This window comes from Camelus ferus, chromosome 9, assembly GCF_009834535.1.
Source record: "Camelus ferus isolate YT-003-E chromosome 9, BCGSAC_Cfer_1.0, whole genome shotgun sequence".
NCBI classification, from domain to species: Eukaryota; Metazoa; Chordata; class Mammalia; order Artiodactyla; family Camelidae; genus Camelus; species Camelus ferus.
Window position 1 is genome coordinate 78,241,205 of NC_045704.1, and position 24,421 is coordinate 78,265,625.

A 24,421-nucleotide genomic window follows, 5' to 3' on the forward strand; every position below is an offset into this window, starting at 1 on the left:
CGTTGGGCTCTGGCCTATGCAGAGGAAAGTTGTTTAGCTCCTTAACACCTCCCAAGTTGTCCTCGACTGACTGTATAAACCCTGCCTCTGAATTCAGCCATGAGCTACTGAGCTTAGCACCATGCCTGACACAGACTAGCTGTCCCCAACTAGACAGGAGCAGGTGCCCTCGGAGCTGTAAGAAGGGCTGCCGTCCTCCAAGGATGGCACCAGGTGAGTTGGGAGAGGAGGGGCAGCTGCCTGCTTGTCCTGACTGTGCCCAGGGAAGTCTCTTCTCCGTTCAGATTCTCACTGCTCCCTCCTTAGCACACGACTCGTTTGGACCAGTGACAGCCTGGTTTGCAAGACAGAGCTCCAGGTACTGTTCCATGTGCACAGGACCCCAAGACAAAGAGCTCTGGCCTGAACCACCTTTCTTCCAAGCCCCTGGCCCAGCTCCTCACTGTGTCATCATCAACATCATCATCAACACAGCAGGAGTTTACTATGCGACAGGCTGCTGTTAGAAATGTCTTACTTGGAAAAATCTCATTTAATGCTCAGTATCCCATGGCTCATACCTCCCTGTCTAACTGCACCTCATATCAGCCCGTCGCTGCTCCAGCTCAGCCAGCCAGCCCGCCTGCACACCTTCTCCATTCTCTTGAATCTTTGTCCTTATTATGCTGTCTCCTCCACAGGGGTCACCTTTCCCCTTTTCCATTGAAATCCTGGCCACCCTTTGCGGTCAGTATCCTGTCTCACCTCCACCATAAGGCCTGCCCAGAGCCCAGTCAGAAATTCCCTCTCCCTTCACTCACTGTGCTCAATCTTGTACGGTTCTTCCGTCCTTCTGTCTTAAATTGTAGCTTCCTGGATAACCCCTTTTCTGCCTCCTCCCGGAGGTTCCATGCCCTCATCTCCCAGAGGGGCGATCTTCTTAGCCCCCACAGCCTCTGGCATACAGTAGGAGCTCAATGGATGAGTGGTGTATTGAGGAGGTAAACGTACAGGGAGGAGTCTTGCAGAATGGTAGGGTGGAAGGACAGTGAAGTGGAAAAGTAAGAAGAGGGTGAACAAAGGCACAGAGATGGAAGTGGCTAGGGCAGGGGAATGACCACTTTGGCGGGGTGAGTTCATGAAAGACGGCCGAAAGAGATGGACCTGAATAGACGAATGAAGGGAGGCCCAGGGCTCAGGAGGGCCTTGGCCATGGGGCCGCATTCCCCTGAGGGCAGAACCTGGTAATGCTTCAGGGTCTGGGTCCCTTGGCCAGGGGCTTCAAGAGGCTGCTCCTGGGGCAGACCCCTCCCTCTCCCTGCCCACCCCCTCCGCCTGCGTCGGCCATCAGAGCCTCCCTCGCGGACCCAGAGCCTCGCATTGACGTGGGCCCGCGAGTGAGTCAAGCCTGCGTCACGGCGCCCCGCCGCCAGGGTGGCCTTTCGCAAAGCGAGGGAACAGTGCGCGCTGCGCTGCGCTGCGCTCCGCCCCGCTCCGTTCCGCTCCGCAGAGCCGGCGCGGCCAGCGCGCAGGGAGGGTGGCACTCGGCCTCGGTGCCCACAGCCTCACGCGCTCCCTCCGCCGCGGGACCTGGGTTCCCGGACCGCTCCCCCGAGGCCTGAGCGCGCCGCGGGCGGGAGACGGGCCGGGACCGGCGGCGAGGGAGGGAGCGAGGAGCTAAGCAGGATCGCGTGCGCCGGCGCGCGGCTCCGGGTCCCCTCCCAGCCCCGGCCGGGGCCCATCGCCACCACACTCGGACTACCCGTGGGAAGGGCTGTGCTCCCGCGACCCGTCGGGGACCGCAGCTACTCGACCGGAGCGTAGGGGCTGAGGCTGCGCGACGACCCACGCGGGACAGGTGAGTCGCCGGCTGCGCCCCGCCTGGCTTTACCAGAACATCCACCGCAACTTCATCTGTTTCGGCCCCGCCCCAGCCAGGGAGGCCTAAGGACCAAGGTGTGAGGAGGCGCTGCTTCGGTGTCCTCCCGGCGCTGCGCGGGCCCGGGGCTCCTCCCGCCACTCCTGCCGCCGTTGCTTGGCGACGGAGCCCCGGGGCCGGCGCTCCTTAGGCGCCTCGGGGGTGCCCAGCGCCGCGCTCACGGGTTGGACACTGGGCTCCAGCTTCTAGGGCTCAGGAGGGCCCAAGAACTCCGGAGGTAGTAGGGCAGAGCTGCCGAGGCAAGCGCCCCCTGAGGACCGGGGTGGAGGCCCCGCCAGAATCGCCTCCCTGAGCCGCGCGCCTAGGGCGCAGTTCTGGCGGGGAGACTCCTGAGCGGCTGGAGACCCCAGCCCCAGCCGCTCGGCTTCAGGCCCATGACCTTGACAGTAACATTGGCAAGAGAATCAGAACGCTCACGCCCGCGATGAATATTTAATTCCCAGTCTTGGGGCTGGTCCTCGCTGAATTCAGAGCTAGCGGGGAGCCCATCTTCCCTCGAGGGATGAGCATCGGGGAACGGAATGGCAGAGATGGGGGACGTGCGCGGGGAGCAGGTCTGGAGGGGGCGCCGCCTCGGGAGAGAGGGCCTCTGCCACGTTTATACCTGTGCGCACCGTGCTCTCAAGCGGCGCTTGCAGTGCCCCGGAGAAGCTGGGGCGCGGCCTCCTGCTCTATTCTTTTAAAGCCTAAACAGCCCTGTCAAGGCTGCAAGTGTTCAGAAATCCTGAGGCCACTCACCTTACAGGACCCAATGGCTATCAAGGGGAGTTTCTAATAATAATAATAATAATAATAATAATAATAATAATAATAACCAAATAATAATAATAATAATAATAATAATTATTATTACTGTTTGTTGCCATTCCTCTTTCCTTCTTTGAGAATTTTTTAATAGACCCTCAGATTAGGAAATTTCTAAGCAGAGCTACCTTTGGAGCAATTCAGCTGTGAACATGAGGCAGGGGGGTTTGGGTTGGGGAGACAGGTATAGGGAAGGAAGATTCTTTTGAGGACACTGCCCCTGTTAACAGGAGCTTCCAGGAACAAGGAAAATCCTGTCATGGCTCCAAAAAAATTCAACTAAAACTTTTGTTTGATTGTGCTGTGCTGGACATACTGATTGGTGTCTGGAGAGCAAGGTCGGAGTGTGTGGGGGTTAACAGAGGGCTTCTTGCATCTCTTGCTGTGCTTATATTATCCCATGGTCCTGTGAGGTGGACCCATCCCCTGGCAGGAAGGGCTTCGAGGTCACACCTGCTTGACCTTGGCAGGAGCCCATCCATGGAGACTGTCAGAGGCTCAGCTCCTCTGCTGGCTTTTCCTCTGATGGAGCAGCTGTGGCTAAGTAGGTGGTGAGTTTCAGCGCATCCCTGCTGCTCAGCCTGGAGGGTGACTCAGTGCAGGAGGCAAATCGTGCCCACCAGCTCTGGTCGGAGTGAGTGTGTTTGGCCTGAGTCACACACACAGAGTCGTGTGTCAGCTGTTTGTGAGTTGAATGGGGTTCTTTGCCAGGACTTGTGAGTGGCAATGGCCCGAGCTCCCAGTGTTTTGGGTCCACTGACCAGAGGTTAACAAGTCCCCAGAGTGAGGTAAGCAGAGCTCAGACTGCCTGTCTGCTAGGCAAGGGTCCCGGAGCTCTGACCCCATGGGGAAGCGACTGAGGCTGGGTTGAGGGGGAGGTTGGAGGAGAGGGCCTGTGACTGTGGTGAGAACCAGGCGAAGTGCTCTGCCATGTGCCAGTGCAGGGTGACCTTGGGCAAGTCACTTTATCTCCCGAGCCTTGGTTTCCTGAGTTGTAAAGCAGAGATGCCTGTGGTACCTTTTCTGCAGGCTTATTTTTGAGCCCAGTGCTAGGCACATAGCAGATGCTCATTAAGTGTTAGTTCCCCACTCTTTTCCTTATGGGCCTTAACCAGAGGTGATTCTTTCTCATCTTGTCCTTGTTTCTCACTCTGAGCGGGGTGTAGAGACAAATGAAAGTGTCAGGGCTTCCCGTGTGGTTAAGAAGGACCCATAACTCAGCTTCAGACTGACCTATTTCCAACCCTCAAGTCTCCCCTGAGAGACCCTGAATGGGGAAGCCTGAGTAACAGAGTTGGGGAGGTGGGGAGGGCCGGGCTGGGTCTGCTGGGTGCCCTTGGCTGCCTGCAGTTGCTCCGGGGTGAGATTCAAGCACAGACCTTGCCTCCTTAGGATCGTTTGCGACCGTGACTGCACCCAAGTTGTGGCACCTGCTGAACTTTAAGAGTCGCTGCCCTCTGAACAGGTCTTGCCATCCCCTTCCCCACCTGTCCTATCCATAATGGAGTTGGGAGCTACAAGAGAACTATCCAGAAGAAGTTAGGCTGGCCTTTCCTGGAGAGGAAAGGAGTATGTCTCCTGCCTTTCCTGAAGGATCCTGGGCCCCTTCCTCCCTCCTGTAATGTGTCTAGACCTGGTGCTGATTTAAGATGTGCGCCCCTCCAGAGCAAAGGAAGTAAGGGAATCCCCAGGGCAGCAGGAAAGAAGCCATGCTGACCCCCAGGACTCCAGTCTGCTACTGGAATGTGTGTGCATGTTTGTGTGGGGAGGGGAGGGGTACATGCACCCTGGAATCAGTGCCCTCCCAGTTGGATCTGGGAGAAAATTCCAAGGATGACATATACAGAGATGAGAGGATTCCTGAGAAGCAAGTTCCTTCTGCCTGGACAGCTTCCCTTCCCTCCTGCTCCTTCCTGTCCAGGTTTGCTGCGGCAGGACAATTCATCATTAATCCCTTCAAAGCTGCTAAGATAAGCAGCAGAATAGTTTAAAGGGGAGATGGATTTTGGTGGTTTTTTTCCTCTTGAACCAGTTCTGAGTGATTGCTTGCTCTCAGGCTGGACTGCAAGAAATCCTTACAGCAAAATACCTGGAGCATCAGGATGGGGGAAGACTCTGTGATCAGCCCCTACAGAGTCCTTTTACATCAGCCTCCCCCTGACCCCCGACTGGTGTCCCAGGCTTTCAGAAGTCAGAAGCAGAGTACCGCAGGTAGATCTGTGTTAATGCACTACCCCAAGCGCAGAGGGGACAGTGACCTGTGGGGAAATGCCTACTTTGCCTGCTTTTAAGCAGGGTGGGTGCAGTTGTGGGTTCCAGCAGCTCATGCCATGCTTGGCACATGGTGATAATATCCAGGTTTTTACTGAGGCTCCTGTGCTGGGCTGAGTGCTTTATTCATAGACCATCTCATTTATCCTTCTCTCTAGTCCCAGGAGGCAGATGTTGCTCTCAGATGTTTACAGATGTGGGGCTTGAGGTTCAGAGAGGTTTAATAATTTGCTCAAGGTCACACAAGTAGTGAATGACAACCTGGGAATTTGAACTCAGGTCTGTCAGTTTCCAAACTTGATGCTCTTAATATCTATGTGATATGTCTCCATAAGAAGTTCTTAATAAATGTTGCTGGCAACCTAGGCATTTACCCAAATGTGGTTGTCTAAACCTGTGAGTCTAGTTCTTTATGCTGGTGCCTTGAGAAAAGGGGACATGAATTGCCACCAATGGGAAATTGGTAGAGAGTGAACATACCTCAACTTCTAACATTCAAGAAATATGGTATGTGGTTTGAGGTGGGTTGGAACTTGGAAGAAGATCCCAGGCTCCATCTTGGTGCTCTACTGTCCTGCCCATCTTTCTCTTCCTGACCTCTACCACCCCTGACCGCTTTCACTTAAAGTTTGTCCAAGTCAGGGGTTGGTGCTGACAACAGTAAGGAAAGAGTCAGAGCAGACCGGAAGTTGTCCTGAGGCTTTTTGCGTCTATAGAATTAAGGACAGCCAGTCTCTGGTGGGAGCTTTGATGTGTCAGATTTCTGTGCTGGAGGGTGTGAGCCAGGGACAGGCAGCAGTTTCTGATGAGATCTTAGACCCCAGGGCAAAACTGCTAACACTTCAAGGTTTTTTACAGCAGCTGCTTTGTGGGCTGCCAGGAGAGATGCTGCTTGCTTTCTGGTCTTGTCCCATGGAGAGCTCACTCTCCTTACCCTTGGGGCTCCACCGCTTCCATCCTTGGCTGTTTTGGGAAACTTGGCATCTGATTCCTTGTGGTTCTCCATCTCCTCTCTCTGAGAAATTGCCTGGAAGAACAAGCCCATACTGTCTTCGCCTGCCTGGCATCTCCAAGCCACCTTTGATCATGGTAGAGAAGTTTCTTAAAGTCAGGGTGGGTAATTGGAATGTAAGCATTACTGCTCCCCCACCCCCAGTGAACAAGGAGATCTTCCCAGAAACCCTTGCTCTGTGGGCAGCCATTTTGAGGGGATACAGTCTCTGGGTAATTCTCTCCTCCACCTCCATCTCCCTATGAGTGATTTAAAAAATTAAAGCATCGTTCATTTATGGATAAATCCAACTATTTAAAAAATATAGTTAGATCTTCACTGCGTAAACATATAGTTAGATGTTCACTGTGTAAAAGTATATTTTTAAAAATATACTTAGATCTTCACAGAAAACTCACATGTGAGAACATAATTGCAGATGCAGGGTGTATTACTGTACCGAATCATCCTCATGTTTAGAACCAGGTCTGTTTTGTCAGAGAGGAATTCTGGGTCAGGTGAGGCCTGGGCGGCCTGAGTCCCCAGCTTGGGAGCTGAGGCTGAAAGTGCTCTGAGGCTCCTTGTGGAGTGAGGGTGGGGTGACTGCGGGCTGGAGGAAGTGACGCCCCAGCTCCCAGGGCCTGGGGGCATTGCATCAGCTGCATTTGTCCCACTGAGCTGCCACTCTGTCTTCCAGAGCCTACTCACAGCTTATCTGATGATAACAAGTTGCCTCTCACTGTATTCCATCATTTCTAATTACTGGTTTAATTAGAATTTCCATTGGATTCTGTGCACCACTAATCTGCCTCCTTATTATTTCACTTGCAAATAGAATTCATTGGTCTACACCTCAAATTCCTGCTGATTGCATTTTCTCTTTAATTATAAGACTTCTGGGCTCCTGTGGTTTGAAATCCTACTCCAGATCAGGAGTGCTGTTTGATAAAGCTGCCTTTCAGGAGATGTGAACAGTCATCGGTGGGAAGGCTCCCGCAGGTGCTGCCAGGTGAGTAGTCAGTGAGGACGTGGAGCTCCTCTTCCTGGGGTCTATAGGAAGGGAAGCAAGTGTGCTCCTGGGCTGGGCAACCCAGTACTGGCTCCCAGAGTGGCCTGGTGGGTGCTGTCCACGGTCTTGGGACACTTCTGAGACAACCTGCCTGCTAGTAATTTGGAGACTCCTTTAGAACAACTGGAAGAACTCTCCTTGGCCAGTCCCCGACATTGCATTACATCTTTAGCTTTGGGAAAGGACATGGCCAAGCGAGGAAGCTCCTGACCCCAGGGAGGAAGGGTGGTAGATGGACTTGTTCTACTGTTGACTTGCTGAATGAGTCACGTGTGTCACTTTGCAGTGCAGCATGGTGCACTGGAGGAACTTCCTAACCCGTGCCCCAGGTGGATGGCATGTGGCCCAGAAATAATGATACCTTCATCCCTGGGAATAGCCTTGAGTGGCCCAGGGTGGTGAAGCCACCTCCATTGACCCCAGTGTGCCATCCCAGTCCTCTCTTCTCTGTGTGTCATCACCTGCAGAAGATTGGAGGAACCGGTACACGGGAAAGAGTTTGGGCTGCAGAGTGTGGGAGATCACAGTGTGGCTCCCCTCTCCTCCACTTCCTGGCTGGGCAATCTTGTACATGATGGTTATCTTTCCTTAGCTTTGGCTTCTTCGTCTGGAAGATGAGAATTACATTTTATCCCAAGCTGTTGAGGGGCTAAACAACATATGTAAGCACAGTATGTCTTCAAACATGTGTGCTCCCTCCGCTACGATCTCAGGTGTCCTGCGACTTGTTCCCGACGGGAACCCCTCCACAAAGCCACACCGAAGGCTGGTGAGGAAAGAGACACAAACGTTTCTGGTTCTCAGGAAACAGACATCATGTTGAGACTGTAATTAAGGCTTTCTCGTCACTATTCCTTCAAGTGCTCTTTGGCACTCTGGTGGGTGACTCAGGTAATTGGACACCCTTGATCCCTTCTGTCTGTCTCTCTCTCTCTCTCTGAGACAAGAGAAAATAGTGGCTTTTAAAAAATCCAGGTCAGAGGATTTGGGCAGATGCTGTGAGGACCCATCTGTCACCACCGTGGGCCTCCCTTGAGCAAGAAAAGAAGGGAGTGAGGCCTTCACTCATTGCTCTTGGAGTTTTTATTTTTCACATCTGATTAAAAAATTTTTTTTTTCCAAATCAGAACAGTCTCATGCATCTTCCGCCTGGGGCCTGTGTGCCTGTCAGCACCCTAGGTCCTCTGTTTTCCTCTCTCTTTAAATTCCAACAGCCTGGCCCAGGTCACCACCATCTCTAACCACCCTCCCTGCTTTCTCACTGGTACTCCAGTGATCCCTCTTAAAACAGTTGAGTGACATCACCCTCTTCTTGAAAACTGCCAACAGCTTCCTGTTAGCCTTGAAAGGAACCCAAACTTCTTTCCATGGCCGATGAGTCCTGCCTACTAGATGCCAGCTATCCTTTTGTCTCAGCACCTCCCACTCTTCCCTAGCTCTGGATTGCTCTCGGCACAGGGCACTTCTTCTCTGGTCTTTGAACTCAAATGCTGCTCCTACCTCAGGGCCTTTGCACTTTCTGTTCCCTCTGCCCTGAATGTTTTTCCAGAATATCCACATGGCTCGTTGTCTCACACTATCAGGTCTTTATCAGAGTTACTTTCCTAACCCCCTGTATACTGTAGCATCCCTACCTCACTCCATCCCCTCTATATTATATATTCATTTGATATCACTATGGATACAGTATATGCCTCTATATACAATATTAATTATACATTTATCTGATTTTTATTTGTCTTCTGCACTAGAATATAAATCCCCCAGGGCAGGGACATTATTTGCTCTGTTCTCTGCTATACTAGGACAGGGCCTGGTGCATAGTTAGCGTTCAGTAAATATTTGTTGAAGAAAGTAAAGGACAGGAAGGAGAGACAGAGGGAGGGAAAGTATAGAGAGGAGTTTTTAAAATCTCATATTTTAGCAGAATCTATAGTTCATGGGAGTCTCTGGGCTCCATTCTCCTCCAGCCCAAGAGGGAAGTGGAAGATTAGTTGGAGTTCCAAGCACCTGCATCCCCTGCTAGCCCTCTGTGTCCTCAGGCACCTGCGTGCTTGTTCCACTCCAGTTCCAGGCCATCGCAGGACTGTGGGTGGATGCGCCTCTATTCCTGTTTGAGCCCATTCCCCCGTGTTCTTATGTGGAGGGGCAGCTGGTGCAGGTTTACAGTGTGACCCCTGCGTTATCTCATTTTATCCTCATGACAGCCCCAGGAGGTCAGAGCCTCATCCCCATCTTTTCAGGTCCAGAAGCTGAAACCAAGAGAGGCTGTGTACTTTCCCGAAGACTCACAGCTAGTAAGTGGCAGCAGGACCCAGATCCAGGTTTCCCTGGCTCCAAAACCCGTGATCTTTCAGTGTCATGGTTGGGAGTCAGATTCCTGAGTCAGCCTGTGTTGGTGGGGACTCAGGGCCTCAACTTTTTGACTGTGTGCCTTATGTCATCAATTCCAAGGTGCATATTTTTGCACAGTGTCACATCTTAAAATCAGGGTGTGCGATCGAGAATGTTTCAGATCAGCTGTTGGTTAAGTAGAGTGGTGACCTAGTTGGGGGAAAACCTTCCAGGGACCTCTGGTAAGTTAAAAAAAGTACCAGCACCGAAGGGTTTTCAGTTCAGTGAAATATAGGTAGTTAATCCCTCTGAGCCTCTACTCCTTCACCTGTAAAATGGGAATAATAGTGGTACCTGCCTCATACAATTATTGGTGGGGCTACAGGACATAATGGCTGTTCAACACAGTGGATGCTATGGAGTCAGCCCTCCAGAAGTATCGTCTCCGTGCTACTGTTGTCATTGTCTTTATTACTATACCCGACTCTGCCCTCAGCACCTAAATTGTAGTGCGAGGCTCATGCATCTTGCTTGCATACCCACTGGGCATGTGTTTCCCCCTCACATGATATGGTAGAAATGAACCAAAAGATTTTGTTGGCACTGGCCCCGCCCACATTTTCCAGTGCCAGTTCCTCCCCCTGTGGACCATCTGCCCCCTTTCCTGCTTTCCTTCCTCCTTGACTAAGAAAACAAAATACCGACTGCAGAGAACACGCTCGGCAAATGCAGCAAGAAGGTGAGACGGGCTGCAGATGATTCCACTGGCTCCTTTGCCTGTTTGTTGCTTGGAATGGTCCACCAGCCCCTGGAACACTCGGTGCCAAGACTGTGCCCATCCAGGGTTCATGTCTCTGAGGTGAGGATGGAGCCCGTCTGTAAAGTAGAGAAAGGGAAGCACAGACCACGGATACTTTATAAAAGACAAAAAGTCAGTGAATGATGGCCAGACTTCTTAGTCTACCTTAGCTTTAAACTGCTGCTGGGGCATCACATGTTCTTGGGATCATCAGAATATCACGTTGGAAAAGGGGGAATATTTGAAGCTGGAAATCACATCAGACTCTAGAAAATTTGGGGAGCTCAAAATCCACAATTCATTGATTCACTCATTCACTTCATTCATACCATATTTACTGAGCACATGTAGGCACCAGGATTTGACCTTGCACAAGCAAAGACGTTGGGAGCTGGGATAAGGCCTGGAGACCACAGTACAAACCCAGCGAATCTGTGAAATGGAGTTAGGAACCACTGTTCTGTTGGCTTCACTTCTCAGTAAGCTTTTCTTTCTTTTTCCCCTTTATCCATGTGGTAACCAGATGCAGTTGGTAGGCCTTCCAAGGCCTGGGGGTCCTCCCCACATGTGCTGCAGGGCTGCGTGGAATTAGAGCCCCCGGCTGGGCAGGCGACTTCTGATCGGTGTACCATCTCTCTAGTCAGAGCTGTTAGCTTTTCTGCCCAGCATCTTCATGTCAAAGGCAAAGGCAGTGATTTGGATTTCAACATAGGAAGCAGGTTGTTCCTGGAGGGTAGGCAGGCAGAGACGCCGGAGCATCTGTAAGTGCCGAGCTCTGTCCTGTGTTCTAGGCACTGCTGGGCCCGGGCAGTGGAGAGGGGCTGAATACACCCTGAGTCCTGCCCTCAGAGAGCCTTGTCGTTAGGAAAGGGATCAGGCATGTTAACAGCTAGCTATACCAGATAGCCAAATGATCAAAGTGTGAAATAGTCTTCTTAGGAGCCTGCTGTGGAGGGGAGAGAAAGGGACATTCGTTCTCACTTAGAGAATTGCGGAAGGCATCACGGGTGAGACGGGGTTGGGGGGCTTGAGCTGGGCCTTCAAATACTAGAAGCTCCAGTTGGAAGAGGTCGGGGAGTGGTGGTTGGGGGGGGGGGGAGCCGGGGCTGGGGAGGTGGGAGGGAGCCCAGAGGAGGAGCTGCGCATGCCTGGGCCAGGGCGGTGCGGTGGCAGTGGGAATGAGGGGCACTGGTCTTCTGAGAAGCAGCCTCTGAAAGCCTGGAGGAGAGGTGAGCTGGGAGCCTGCTGCCGGCCTCTAGAGGAGAGAAGGCTTGAGCTAAAGCATGAGGGATAGGAGAGGATAGATCTGAACCTGCTGACAGGAGTTTGCAACCTTAGGATGGAGGGTGAAGGAGGGAGAGGCCGAGAACGGTGCTGGGTCCCTGCCTGTGTGTCCTGGGCGAGAAAACCCAAGGCAGGCGAGTGGCCACCACATCCAGGCCAGGGCCTGTCAGGAGCAGTTTGCCCCAGGGGACCGCCAGAGGTTCCAGTAAGACAATTAAAAATAATTTGGAGGACAGTTTGTGTCTGATAACGGCCTGACCAGTTTTGCTCTCTGTGGAAGCCCAGAGGCTCTGAGGTAATTAGGAGAACTGTGTGGACCACCACTTCGAGTCACCTGGAAATCAGGATGCTGTCAAGTTCTCTGAGAGGAAAGGGCCCAACCTTGCTTCCTTCTCCCCACCTGGATTGGTCGTCGGCCGTATGGCCCGGGGAGCTGGGCCTTCTCCATGGCCCTCCCTCCTGGGGGCTCTCACGGCTCTCCCGCCGTGGAGGTTTACATTTATGGGTGTGCGGTGCTCTCTCCAGACCCCTGAGACCCAAGGGCAGCAAAGCTGGGCATGCTCCATGGGGCTCGGTGAGGCCACCCCTGGGGCGTGGGTGGGGGTCTGTGGTCCCCTTGGCTGCCTGCTTTCCCCAAGATGACAGCTTGTCCACTCAGCCCCCCTGGGGGGTCTCACTTGGAAAATAAGTGACTCCCTTAAGTTTGTCCCTTGAGTTACCTGGTACCACCTCACCAACCCCAGAGGCAGGTGCTCAGAGGGCTGACTTGAGTGTTCCAGAGAGACCCCTTCCCCTTCTCTGGCTGCTGTGGGGTGGAGAGGGGCCCCTGGCTTGGCCTTGGTTGCAAGGTGAGCAGCCCCCACCCCCACCCCCTGGGGTAACTGCTGGGTGCTGCGCTGGGAAAGCTGTTGTGGAGCCATCAGCCCTCTGGCAGGAGATATTTTTACCTGTCTGCCTTTTAGTCGCACTATTTTTTCCTCTTTTTAAGAAGATTCGCAGTTCACTCGCTCATCCTGCCTTTCTCACACGTGCTATTCTGAGCTGTAAGCTGTATCCGTTGCTAAGTGACAGCTAAGCGAAAGCACCGAGCGCTTTCTCGGCGTTTGAGCCCCTCTGCGTTGTACTTTAAGTAATTGAGGCATTCCTTCTAGAGAGTACCAAGGAACTTCATCATCTGATACGCTGCTCGTTTACAACCCACCCCCAGTTACTAGAGGGGAATAATTCGAGTATGGCTGGGCTGGCTGTCAAAACATCCCCATGAAGCCCCAGCGAGCTCTTAGCTGACAGAGGGTGGCCTGACAGACCCAAGAGCCTGCAGTTTCTAGTGCCTGGGGCAGGTCATGCCTGGCTCACACCCACGTGCAAGAGGGGCCCTCTCTGGATATATGCAGAGCTGAGCGGGATCTCAGAGGTCATCCAGACCAACTTGTTTTACACACAGGGAAACCAAGGCCCAGAGAGGTCAGGGCGATGGTGCTGTTTGCATTGGTGGTTTGGTTGGTGGTTGGTCAGGACCAGCATGGGGCCTCTGGATGCCTGGATCACGGCCTGCAAAGGCCCAGGCAGAGAGAATCTGCCTCCTGGTCCTTCTCTGATCCTGGTGCTTGTCCTAGGCAATGCTTCAGGGTTGTTGGCTGGGTATATGTTGGATTTCCATGCTCTTTTCACCTGCACAGGACTCCAGGCTTCAGGGAGCTGGGGGTGGGGGGAAGGAGGGTTATTCCAAGTCACTGATGCCACCTCCCCCTTTAAAGTCATGGAGAGAGCACAGGAGTGAGGAGACCTGGGTGCTGACAGCTGTGTGACATGAGCCACGCACTGTCCTACCCTGGGGCACAGCTGTCCACCTCTCTTCCCAGGCAGGGCTGTGAATCCAATGAGATGACGAGATGAGGTGGGGTTTGTGAGCACTTGCTGGGAGCCGGTACCCTTCTGAGACCTGTACAACCTCTCCTCCCCACGACATCTCGGGGTGTGCCCTGCTCGCCTCACCGACACCTCACAGTGCAGTGAGGTGAAGAAGCTTGCCTGGCTGGCAGTTGGTCAGGGGCGAAGCTGAGATTCGAACCCAGGCAGTCCGGCTTTGAAGCAGAATCACCACCCTATTCTGTGCCAGCAGACTGTGTCAAACACATCTTTAATGCTTGCTAACTATTAGAACTACGAGCTATAGTTTGATTAGTAATGTTGCTAGACTTTACTGAGGCCATGTTTTTATTAGTAATAGTATTGCTGATCTCTGGGTCCAGGACCTGGTGCCGCCTGGCCCTTCGCTGCTGCCCTTTGACCCCGGGGCGAGGCAAGTGGGCCTGGACTTCGCAGGGTGCTGCCCCATCAGCCTCAGGGCAGTACCATTCTCGCTAAGAAGAAAGAACATTTCAGAGATGGTGGTGTTGCAGTATGCTCTCCACCCTCTACCCCATTCCCTCTGCAAACTCATTTCAGCTTTTCCTGAGGAGAAACGGGGCGTTTATGTAATGAAATATAAATAGGGGGACTTACATATTTTTAAATGAATAAAGGCAAACAACAGGAGGCTTCCAGGAGCAGCCACTACCCTTTGGATCCTTCTTGGCGCCAGTCCCCGTGCTCCTCACTTTGTGTGCATCTGCTCACTGAAGCCTCCTCCCTGGGAGACCGGAACTGTCATCAATAGAACTTTTCACCCACGAAGGGGCCGATGCTCACATGATTAAAGTGAGATGGCTGTTCACCCCTCTCACAGCACCCGTCCAAGGCCTTACAGTTGGCAGCAGTGGTAGCTTTGAAGTCAGACAGGCCTGAGTTTGAGACCTCCCATGTCATCCATTCATTCACTCATGCCCTCGACATACATCTCCTGAGTGCCTCTGGTCAAATGTCCCCTCCTCAGGGGCCATAAAATATCAGCCCTCCAGCTTGCAAACTACTGCACCCTCCACTCCATGTTATTTCTCCTGATAGCACAAATCAACACTGGCTTTTTTTTTAATTGAAGTATAGTCAGTTTACAATGTTGTGTTAATTTCTGGTGTACAGCATACTGTTTCAGTCATATATATACATACATATATTCCTTGTCATATTCTTACTCATTACAGGTTACTGTAAGATATTGAATATGGTTCCCTGTGCTATACAGAAGAAACTTGTGTATTTATTTTACATATAGTAGTTAGCATCTGCAAGTCTTGAACTCCTAATTTATCTCTTTCCAACCTCTTTCCCCTCTGGTAACCATTAAGTTTGTTTTCTATGACTGTGAGTCTGTTTCTGTTTTGTAAATAAGTTCATTTGTGTCTTTCTTTTTTTTTAGATCCCACATATGAGTGACATCATTGGTATTTTTCTTTCTCCTTTTGGCTTACTTCACTTAGAATGATGATCTCCAGATCCATCTATGTTGCTGCAAATGGCATTATTTTATTCTTTTTGTGGCTGAGTAATATTCCATTGTGTGTGTGTGTGTGTGCACGCGTGCGCGCGTGTGCGTGCGTGCGTGTGTGTGTATCTTTATCCAGTCATCTGTCAATGGACATTTAGGTTATTTCCATGTACCACTGGCTATTTTGTATGTTTATTTCTTTCTTTAGTATCTGGCCCTCCCACAAGAAGTATAACCTCCACAAGAGGGAACAGGTGACTTATTTTGTTTGCTGCTGTATCCCTCACACCTAGAAACAGAGTCTGCTACAGGGAAGGCTCTCAGTAAATGTATGTCGAGTCAGTGAGTGAATGAATGAAAGAAATGTGAGCTCTCAAACACAAGCCTGTCTAGCCCCAAAGCCCCTGCCCTCCACCACTGCAGCTGTCTTCTTCCTGTGTCAGTCCCTGCTGAGTCTGACCCAGTGGCTTTGGGCAATTCATTTCCTCTCTCTGGGGCCTCAGTTTCCTCATATAAAAGATGAGAATGTTCCTAGGGTCCCTTAAGCTTTAATATCCCAAATGTTGGTCTCTGCTGTCACATGAGCATATTCATTGGGCACAGAAGGTTCTAGTCATGATTGCAGCCCAGCCCAGTGCCTCAGCTTGCAAGTTTGCACCAGAACTTTGCTTCCTGCAAACTGGATGGCACAGGAGGACCCTGGGCCCCTATCCTGTGGTGTGGGATGTTCATGCACATCAGTGACATCTTGGGAAGAAGGAAGAAGCTCATATTGAGTGGATGCCCTGTGATTTCCTTGATGCTGCTGTGGGTCTCCTCTGGCTTTACCAGAATGCGTTAATTTTGTCCTCGAGCCCTCCTAGTTTGAAATGATGCCTTCTTCCCTTCACCCCCCCAACCCCTTTCTCATACTAGTGACCAGAGCTGCCACTCACTAATCTGTTTATGAGGAAGCATGTTCTGCAATTGGTCAGCCTCAAGATCAATTCTGTAGACCTGCCAGAATCCCCCTTGGTTTTCTCCAGTTGCAGCGTGATGAGCAGTAAATCATATCTAATGCATTGCAGATTGTTCTGACCCAATCCCGCTGCAGGCAGAGCACCTGCAGAGAGGCTCTGAACTGAGGTGGCCTGGTGATTGCAGTCGTCAGGGGGACTCGAACCCTTCTCCTTAGCTGTAGTTTTTAATAAAATTCCTGATGTACACTGAGGAGTGATGGGGTACCTGGACTAGCAGCCACTGAGTGTGCCTCAGATTTTGTTCTTCCTTTGAGTACCTGAGGACCTGCTTGGGGGAGGGGCTCATCCTGGCTGCCCAGGCAGGAACACAGGTCTCCACCTTGCATAGCTCCTAGGAGCACCATTCACTTGTGTAGCGTGGGTAGCAGCCCGGGGAGGAAGCTGAGGGCTGGAGGGTCCACAGTCCCACCTTGAGGTACCCTCCCAGGCACAATAATGGAGTGGCCAGCTGACCCACTGCGGAGTAGAGTCCCAACTGACAGCTGCGTCTCTTATAGGGAACTGTGAGATCTTTCAGGCAGGCTGGCTCTGTCCCAGTCACTCTAGAGCCCAAGACCCTGACTGTTCCTGGAGTGGCAGTTACTAACAAATCCCTGTCCCCCTTAGATGAGAAGACAGGGAAGTGTCACCTGCCTGTGTGGTCTAAGGGCTGGCCTGGAGAGGGCTGGCTAAACCTACAGACCAGGGTGGACAGTTGTCCCCAACTGCCAGGCCTCTCAGCTTCATCGCATATATAACACGATCCAGCTAGCCAGGTCTCTTTGAAGGTCAGGTGTGGGCTGGAGTCAGCCAAGAAGTCTGGGTCAAGCTCAGCAGGAGGGGCAGTCGAGCACTCTTCCGCCGCACAGGGACCTTGCCCGGCAGTTCAGGTGGCCTGTGTGAGAACAGAGGCAGCTCCTCCCTTTAGTAAAGCAATTACAGAGCCGGGTAATTTACATCCCTAGAAAGATGCAGGGCAACTGCAGGCCGGGGTGTATGTGGTTTAAATTTAAATCCTCCAACCTCCCCTTAATGAGAAGATGCTTCAAAACGGAGCAGAATGTTGGGATCCTTCAAAGGACTAATTTCCTTGGTGCTTTATTTGTTTAAAAGAAAGCATGAATGACAGATGAGGAATGGCAGGAGCAGGGGAGGGTTTTGCCTCCCCCGCCCTCATTGTGCAGACATTATCTGCTGTAAAACTGTCACTGAAGGATGGAGAACCAGCTTTTGGCTGTGGTGGCCCTCAGATAATGTCACTGCTGAGAAATGACCCAGGATTTGTTGGCACCAAGCAAATATCTCTAAGGCTCTGGTGCCAGAATCCTGGTCAGTGCTCCTGCCTGGGGAATGAAGGAGCCTGGGGAATGCTGGTGTCCAGGGGCTCCATGGTAAAAGCTCTAGCCTTTTTTTTTTTCCTTCAAACATTAATGTCCCTTTGAATTGCTTGGAGGTTCTGTGAAAATACAGAGAATGACTCAGTAGATCTGGGGTGGGCCTGAGATTCTGCTTTTGTAACAAGCTCCCCATGATGCCACTGGCTCCTGAACTACATTTTGAATGGAAAAGCCCTAGGGAAGGCAGATGCTGACTTCCCTGGATCCCACCAGGTGGTCTGACTAAATAGAACACAAGAGGGCTAGGACTTGGCCACACCCTGCGCTGCCCTGGGGGTCGGGGGAGACTGTGGGACCCTCCAAATGTAGTTGAACATTCTAGTATCTGTGATTATGAAATGGGGCAATGTCGTCGTGGGTGACCCTTTAGTTGGGTTTGCTGTCTGGTGTTGCCTCTTCCGCCCCACTAGGTTTGCCTCTCTGATGATGCTCAGGTAAGAAGGCCTGTTGGGAAACCGAGTGTGCAGAACTCAAGCTCCTCCAAGGGTACCCCAATGGGGTGCAAGGCGAGCTCCACATTCAAGGCCACTGACTGGCCTCCGAGCGTGTGATGGGAAGTTAATTGGGTCATGTCCACTCGGGCCCCCTACCTCTCTGGTGTGGTCAGTTCATCCTCTCCTGCTCACCTGGTTTCAGAGGTCCCTGGATGAGAAGGAGCTGACAGCAGCTGAGTCCCACCCTCTCTGTGTGCTGGGGAGCAGGGCTGCACGGCCCAGGTGGCCCAATGCCGAAGAACAGCAAGGTGACCCAGCGCGAGCACAGCAGTGAGCATGTCACAGAGTCAGTGGCTGACCTGCTGGCCCTCGAGGAGCCCGTGGACTATAAGCAGAGCGTCCTGAATGTGGCTGGCGAGGCAGGCAAGCAGAAGGCGGCAGACGAGGAGCTGGATGCGGAGGACCGGCCGGCCTGGAATAGCAAACTGCAGTACATCCTAGCCCAGATCGGCTTCTCCGTGGGCCTTGGCAACATCTGGAGGTTCCCCTACCTGTGCCAGAAAAACGGAGGAGGTAAGAGGCTTGCCCTGGGAGTGCCCTACAGATGGCCTGGGCTGAGGCAGAAAAGGCAGAACCAGAGCCCTGGTAGTCTTGAGCTCCAACCTACAAGTGAGACTTCCCCGGGAATAGCTAATAGCCAAGTGCTAACAGCTCCCAAGAGGCGGTAGACACGATGATAAGAACATGGGCTCTGGCCCTGGACAGCCTGGGTTCAAATCCCAGTGCTGGGACCCTGTGCAAGATGCTTGATCTCTCTGTGCCTCACTGTTCTGCATCTGTAAAATGGAAATAATAGTAGTTCCTGCCTCATGGGATAGTTGTGAGAATTAAATGAGCTTTTCACGTAGAATACTTACCACTGTAACTGACTTAGGAAAAAGTAGCTGTTGGCCGTTATTATTAAATGCGTATAGGGGGAGGGTATATCTCAAGCAATACAGCTCATGCTTAGCATGCGTGAGGTCCTGGTTCAATTCCTAGTGCCTCCTCTAAAAATAAATAAACCAAATTACCTCCCCCCCTCAATAAAACTGCTTACAGATGCCAGACACTGTTGTAGGCACTCCCTAGATATTAGGCTGAAATACATGGAACTGCTCATGTGACTGTCTTAGAACAGACAAAGCCCCAACTATTGTAACCTCCAAAATCCCTACATGAGGAAGAGTTATTCTCCTCCTCATTTTAGAGACTGCAAAACTGAGGCACAGAGAGGTTAGATAACTTGCTCAAGGTCACACAGCTAGTGATAAGGTCAGGATTCAGACCTGGACAACTTGACCCCAGAGCCTGAGCACTTAATCGCTGCACCAGCTGTCTCCCAGGTCAGAGGGCCCTTCAGGCTGCTCCCTAGTTCCAGTCCACCCAGAGGATCTTGCCCCTGGTACCAAACCCCTTCTACTCATGACTTCTAACCCCCAGGCCCTATCCCCCAGCGCCTTGGAGGCAGGCTGGGATGTTCCAAAGGGAATTTCCTTCGAAACCAGGGGAAAACTAACCAAAAATACGCGAAGAAAAATCCAATGGGCCGAAAACAATGATGTTTTCAGGCTCAGACTTCTGGGCCTGGGAGAGTGATTTGAAGCAGCAGAGAGCTTTCATGCCACTAAGTCCCTGTGCCCTGGGGCTGCCATATTCTGGCCCTTAGGTGTGGCCACAGCAGTTGCAGGCATTTTAACCCTGCTCCTCCCCTCCCTACTCCATAGAACTCTTCCCTGTAGCCTCTCCCAGAGACATGGCCCCATTCAGGGACCCTCCCTTCTCTCCAGGACACAATCTCTGGTCCAGAAGGCAGAGTCTTGCTAGAGGCTTCCCCTCCTTTGCAGTGAAGGGCAGGGAGTGAGAATGCCCACCTGAGTAAGGCCAAAAACGTTCATCTTTCCACTAGGACATGGCCTATTCCCTATTCCTTTTTTTTGCCTCTCAATAAATAACTGCCAATCAGAGTTTTTGGTCTGTACAGCATGGCCAGACCCAGGTCACTGAGCTGATTTAAGACTAGCCCAAAGCAAAGATGCAGATGGAAGTGTGTGGTTCCCTTAAGGGGAACTTAAGTGCTGCGAGATGTTGAGAAGAGTTCAGAGTATCCAAAACTACTTTGGAGGACACATTATTTGGAGACTCAGGCGAGCAACCGCTAACCTTGTCCTTTGTGGCTGAGAGAGTCTGCCTGAGCACTCAGTGCTGAATCAGAGTCCCTCTCTCCATCACACACACCTGCCAAGGGCAGTGTTCCTGCCAAAGTCTGTTAGTTCCCAGTGTCGCCGGATGGTTGCCACAGCACCAGACATCGGGAACAACTCCCAGAAGGAAAGCGTTGTCTGGTCTCAGGACTCTGAACTCTCCATTCCATGTTCCTACCTTCATTTTTCAACTCTCCTGTATTTTCCTGGTTTTATAATAAGTCATCTTGTTTTTTGGAAGGAAGCAAATTATTACAGGAAGGAGATGGTTTGTCTGAGAGTCAAAACTCTGGTTTTGAGCCTTGGGTGATCCAGTCAAAACTGCTTAATTCTGGATGGAAACTCTGGAACTCTGCCTAGCTCTTCCAGATGCTGACAGTTTTTTTTGTTCTGCATTTCTCAGTTTGCTTTTTTTTCCTCTTTATTTTTATGAGAACGAGGCAAATGTTCATCAAGTGCTTACTATGGGTAAGTCACTCAATTAATCCTCACAACAGCCCTGTGCAGTAGGTATGCAGTTGAAGCATATGAAACGGCCATTTTCATAAGTCAAAAATCATAAAGATCAGCAATTTCACGTGGTTCTACCTAATATTTTCATCCTCTTTACATAGATGGAAAAACAGTGGCACAGAGAGATCAAGCAATTTCCCCAGAGGCACACAGCTAGTAAGTAGCAGGGTCAGGATTCATACCCAGGAGGTCTAGCTCCAGGGTCTGGATCTCAACCCCTACCCAGTGTGCATTTCAACAGGCTGAGACCAAGTCGGGTTTTTCAAAGCCCAGGAATAAACTTGGGGTTTGCTAGAAGCAAGACCAAGTGTAGACCCAGACATAGGCTATTAGAGATCCAGGGAACCTCAGAGATCCCAGAATCCAACTTTCTATGGCCACGTTCTACTAAACTTCCTAATACCCTGAACAGTGCTCCGAGCTGTTTAGACTGATGACCTGAGGCCCCTGAAAGCCTCTGAAACATCACAAGAAATCCAAGTGTGTCCCAAGTTTTATTCTCTAAGGTGGAAGAGGGTGCATTTCCAAATGATTTCAATAAGGGTTGATATGAAACAGTATCTCTGATTAACCCCAGATCCTTCTCACCCACACTGTAGTCCCCCGAGCACTGTGGTGAGCCAGGCCTCGGTGCGTTGGAGAGACCCGCAGTCTGGTCAGTGCGCTGGGGCCTGAGTGCTGGCTGGTAGGTGCTGGGCCTTTGCTGCGGGATCAGTCTCCCGAGAGCACTTACCTGGAGTCCTTCCCTGGCTCTTTAGGGAAAGGAAAGAAGCATCCACAGAAGATGCCGCCCTACTTCTCTGACCCCAGAAACTCATCCTGCACATCTCGCCTGACCCGAGGACTCACAGGCGAAATACAAAACCAGTGAGGCTGTGTCCCTGTGCTTTCCTCCTCCGCTTCCCTGAGCCGGAGACCAAGAGGACAGAGCTAGGTTAAAAGACAGAACCAGGGGTCCTTCAGGCCCTCCTCCTTTAAGGATCATGATGTGGGGCTTGTTAGTGACAAGTTGGATTCATGTGAGCACGTGACGGTGTGCGTCTATGTGTTTAATGAATTAGATGCTGCTGCATAAACAGGTACGGGGGTTTGCTCCCCTGGAATCCTCTCCTGATTTGCTCTATCCCCACCTCTCCCTCCCGCAGCATGTATGTGCTCAGTTGGCCATATGTGATGTGTGTGTGACGTGGGGGTGTGTGTGTGTGCATGTGCTGAACCTGAGAGTCCTGCCAGCTCTTCTGGGGTAGCATCTGTGCCTTCTGTTGCTCTGATATGATATCCCCACCGCACATGCCTGGTACAGGGTAGATAATGACTGACTATTGCCAAGTGCCTGTTCTTGTGCCCCAGGGATGTCCGACCCCCTGGGTTCCTTGGCAGATTGGGCACATGTTGGGGAGCTTGTGGAATGTCACACTAGGAAGGGCAGAGCAGTATTGCTGGGGATCTTCTGGAGACTCCCAGCTTATGGGGCTTGGTTTGGGGGAGCTGGGTGACAGGCACTGGTGGTGGGGCTGGTCTGACACCTTCAGCAGACAGGCAGGGCTGTGCCAACAGCACTGCTCACAGGACTAGGTTGTTGGCACCGCTCTCCGCAGGGATCACTCATCTGTGTCTAGACATGGTTTTAATTCCCTGCTAAATGCCCTGTCACTTGGAATTGAGATTGTGTCTGCAGTGAGGCCCCGGGAAAACGAGTTTAATTTATCATCTGGAATCTTTAGTGAGATCTTTTCTATCCTTTATGATCCTCCTGGCTACGCTTTCCTGAACTGCTAATTTCTCTCCCATTCCTCCCAATTAGCTGTAGATTAATGGCGATGCTGGTCAGACCCTCTGTCCCTGGAGAGCTTCCAAGCTCTGCTTCCCGGGAGCTGCCCAATCTGCTGCGTCTGCATCTGGTTCAGACGGTGGGAAGACCATGCCCAGGGTCTGTGCTCTGCAGGGCCAGTGAGCCAGGACCCATGCCATCCCGGGCCTCTTCTCTCTGGGCAGGAGGGGGTGTGAACAGGTGTCCACAGAGTACATCTGGAGGTGGTGGTGTGTCTGTCTGTACGATATATATCTGTCCGTCTCTGGGTCTAGCCTTGTGGGTGGGAGGTGTTGACATACATCTGGATCCTCTCTTGGCATTTCGGGTCAGGGGAACCAAGGGGGAGAAGGAGGTCTGGGCGGCCAGCGTGTGGTAGGTCACATGTGTGAGCCAGACCATTCCTGGAGGAGCACAAGGACAGGTGACAGTTTGAGGATGATCAGAGATGTGGCTGAGGCTGTAGGACACGGCTGCCACCCCTCCCTTACCCTGCTGCCGTGCTCCAGACACCCTCCAACATCCCTCCCTCCTCCCCAGGTGCCTACCTGGTGCCCTACCTGGTGCTGCTGATCATCATCGGAATTCCACTCTTCTTCCTGGAGCTGGCCGTGGGCCAGAGGATCCGCCGCGGCAGCATCGGTGTGTGGCACTATGTGTGCCCCCGCCTGGGCGGCATCGGCTTCTCCAGCTGCATAGTGAGTTGGGGGCTGGCAGTGGGCACTAGCCAGGAGGCTGAGGGTCTGCTCTTGGACACAGGGTTTACAGACCGATGTCCTGGGCAGGGTCAAGAGCAGGGAGGGAGACCCTCATCACGAGAATTGCATCCAGCTGGTGTCTCAGGACCACATATTTCCTAATACAAGGAGGAAAGGCTGAGACATATTCACAAGAGGGTGCCTGGGACATCTTAGCCAGAGTTCTCTGGGGTCAGGTGGACCTTCCTGGATACCCCTCTCTGCTTACAGCCCATCACCTCTGTGTGAGGGAGTCCTGTCCTTGTCCCTTGGCTAAGGAGTATTGGAATTTGGGTAAGTGGGTGGCCTTAGTAGGCAGCCCTGGGTCATGGGGTCTCCTTGCCAGTTCGCTGTGCATATGAGCAGAGCCGGAGGACTCAGATAGGAGCCCGTGGCTGACCCAGGAGGGGTGAGGCTTGGAACAATGGGAGACAGGGAGACCCCACTGGCCTGGATGGGGAACTCTGTGAGGGCTCCAGGCTGATCCACAGGGCTGCAGGTGAATCCCCGCTTAGCTCTCTAGGTGAGGAAATTGAACCTCCCTTAAGAGCAAAGCCTGAAGGTGTCTATGTCATATGTGGGATAAAAACTGGAATCTGCTTCTTGAAGGGGCCGAGGCTTAGCCAGGCCTGGCATTCATGAGTGTGAGGGGGTCTCCGCCTTGGATTGAAAGCACCTGAGTAAGGACAGTGGACGTCTTTCCCTCTATATTCCATATAAAGTGCACTGTGGGAGTGTCTGCTCATGCATATGGGGGCTCAGGTGACATTGATGAAGCAAGGGGCTCTCAGCCCTCACGCTGACCAGCAGTGTCACTGATGCAGAGTATAGCCGGGCCCCTGGAGATTAATGGGATCTCTCAACATCCAGAGTGGAGGCAGCAAATCCCTGCGTGTAAAAGCATTGCTTTCAAAGAATCCCCTTGGGCCCTCAGTCAGAATCTGCGGGCTCCTATTTTAAATACAGTCCTATCAAGGTTAGTTACCATGTTTCCAAGAAATGAGAAGTGACATCTTTCTGGAGACAAGAAATGAGAAGTGACTTCTTTCTGGAGACAAGAAATGAGAAGTGACTTCTTTCTAGAGGGAGGCTGCTGACAGTACCAAAGAGAAAGTAGCATTCTGAGAGAAGGGAGGACAGAGGAAACCAATAAGAAGTGTCACAAAGCCTCAAAAAGCCCACCAGTCGGGCCCTGAACGTAGAGGCCAGAGCTGTGCTCACTCCGTAGTCCGGCAGGCAGCTCTGGAATTATAATCCTGAGTCATCAGGAAATGATGGGGAAGTGCTTCGGGCATCTTAGAAGAATTTCAAACTGGAAAGGATTAACATTTTAAGAGTTTATTGCTTAACGGAGAGAACTTTAATATCTGAAACATTCCTCTGTGGATGTCCTGAATAACAGATGAGTGGAGGATTAGGAGCAGGCCCTCAGCTGCCTTTGTCCCATCCCTC

At 51.9% G+C, this 24,421-nt stretch overlaps 1 protein-coding gene across 3 annotated transcripts in view; it reads left to right on the forward strand.

Moving 5' to 3' along the window:
• Positions 1-1,424: 1,424 nt before the first annotated feature.
• Positions 1,425-24,421, forward strand: part of SLC6A17 (solute carrier family 6 member 17) — a 49,803-nt gene continuing 26,806 nt past the window's right edge. For 2 of the 3 annotated variants that reach the window (XM_032487294.1, XM_032487296.1), the window contains exons 1-3: positions 1,425-1,837; positions 17,869-18,239; positions 22,773-22,930. In XM_032487294.1, the coding sequence (XP_032343185.1) occupies positions 17,957-18,239; positions 22,773-22,930 (441 nt within the window). In that variant the 5' untranslated portion in view covers positions 1,425-1,837; positions 17,869-17,956. Of the gene's footprint in view, positions 1,838-6,876; positions 6,994-17,868; positions 18,240-22,772; positions 22,931-24,421 lie in introns of all 3 variants that reach the window. The other variant, XM_032487295.1, reaches the window with a different exon arrangement.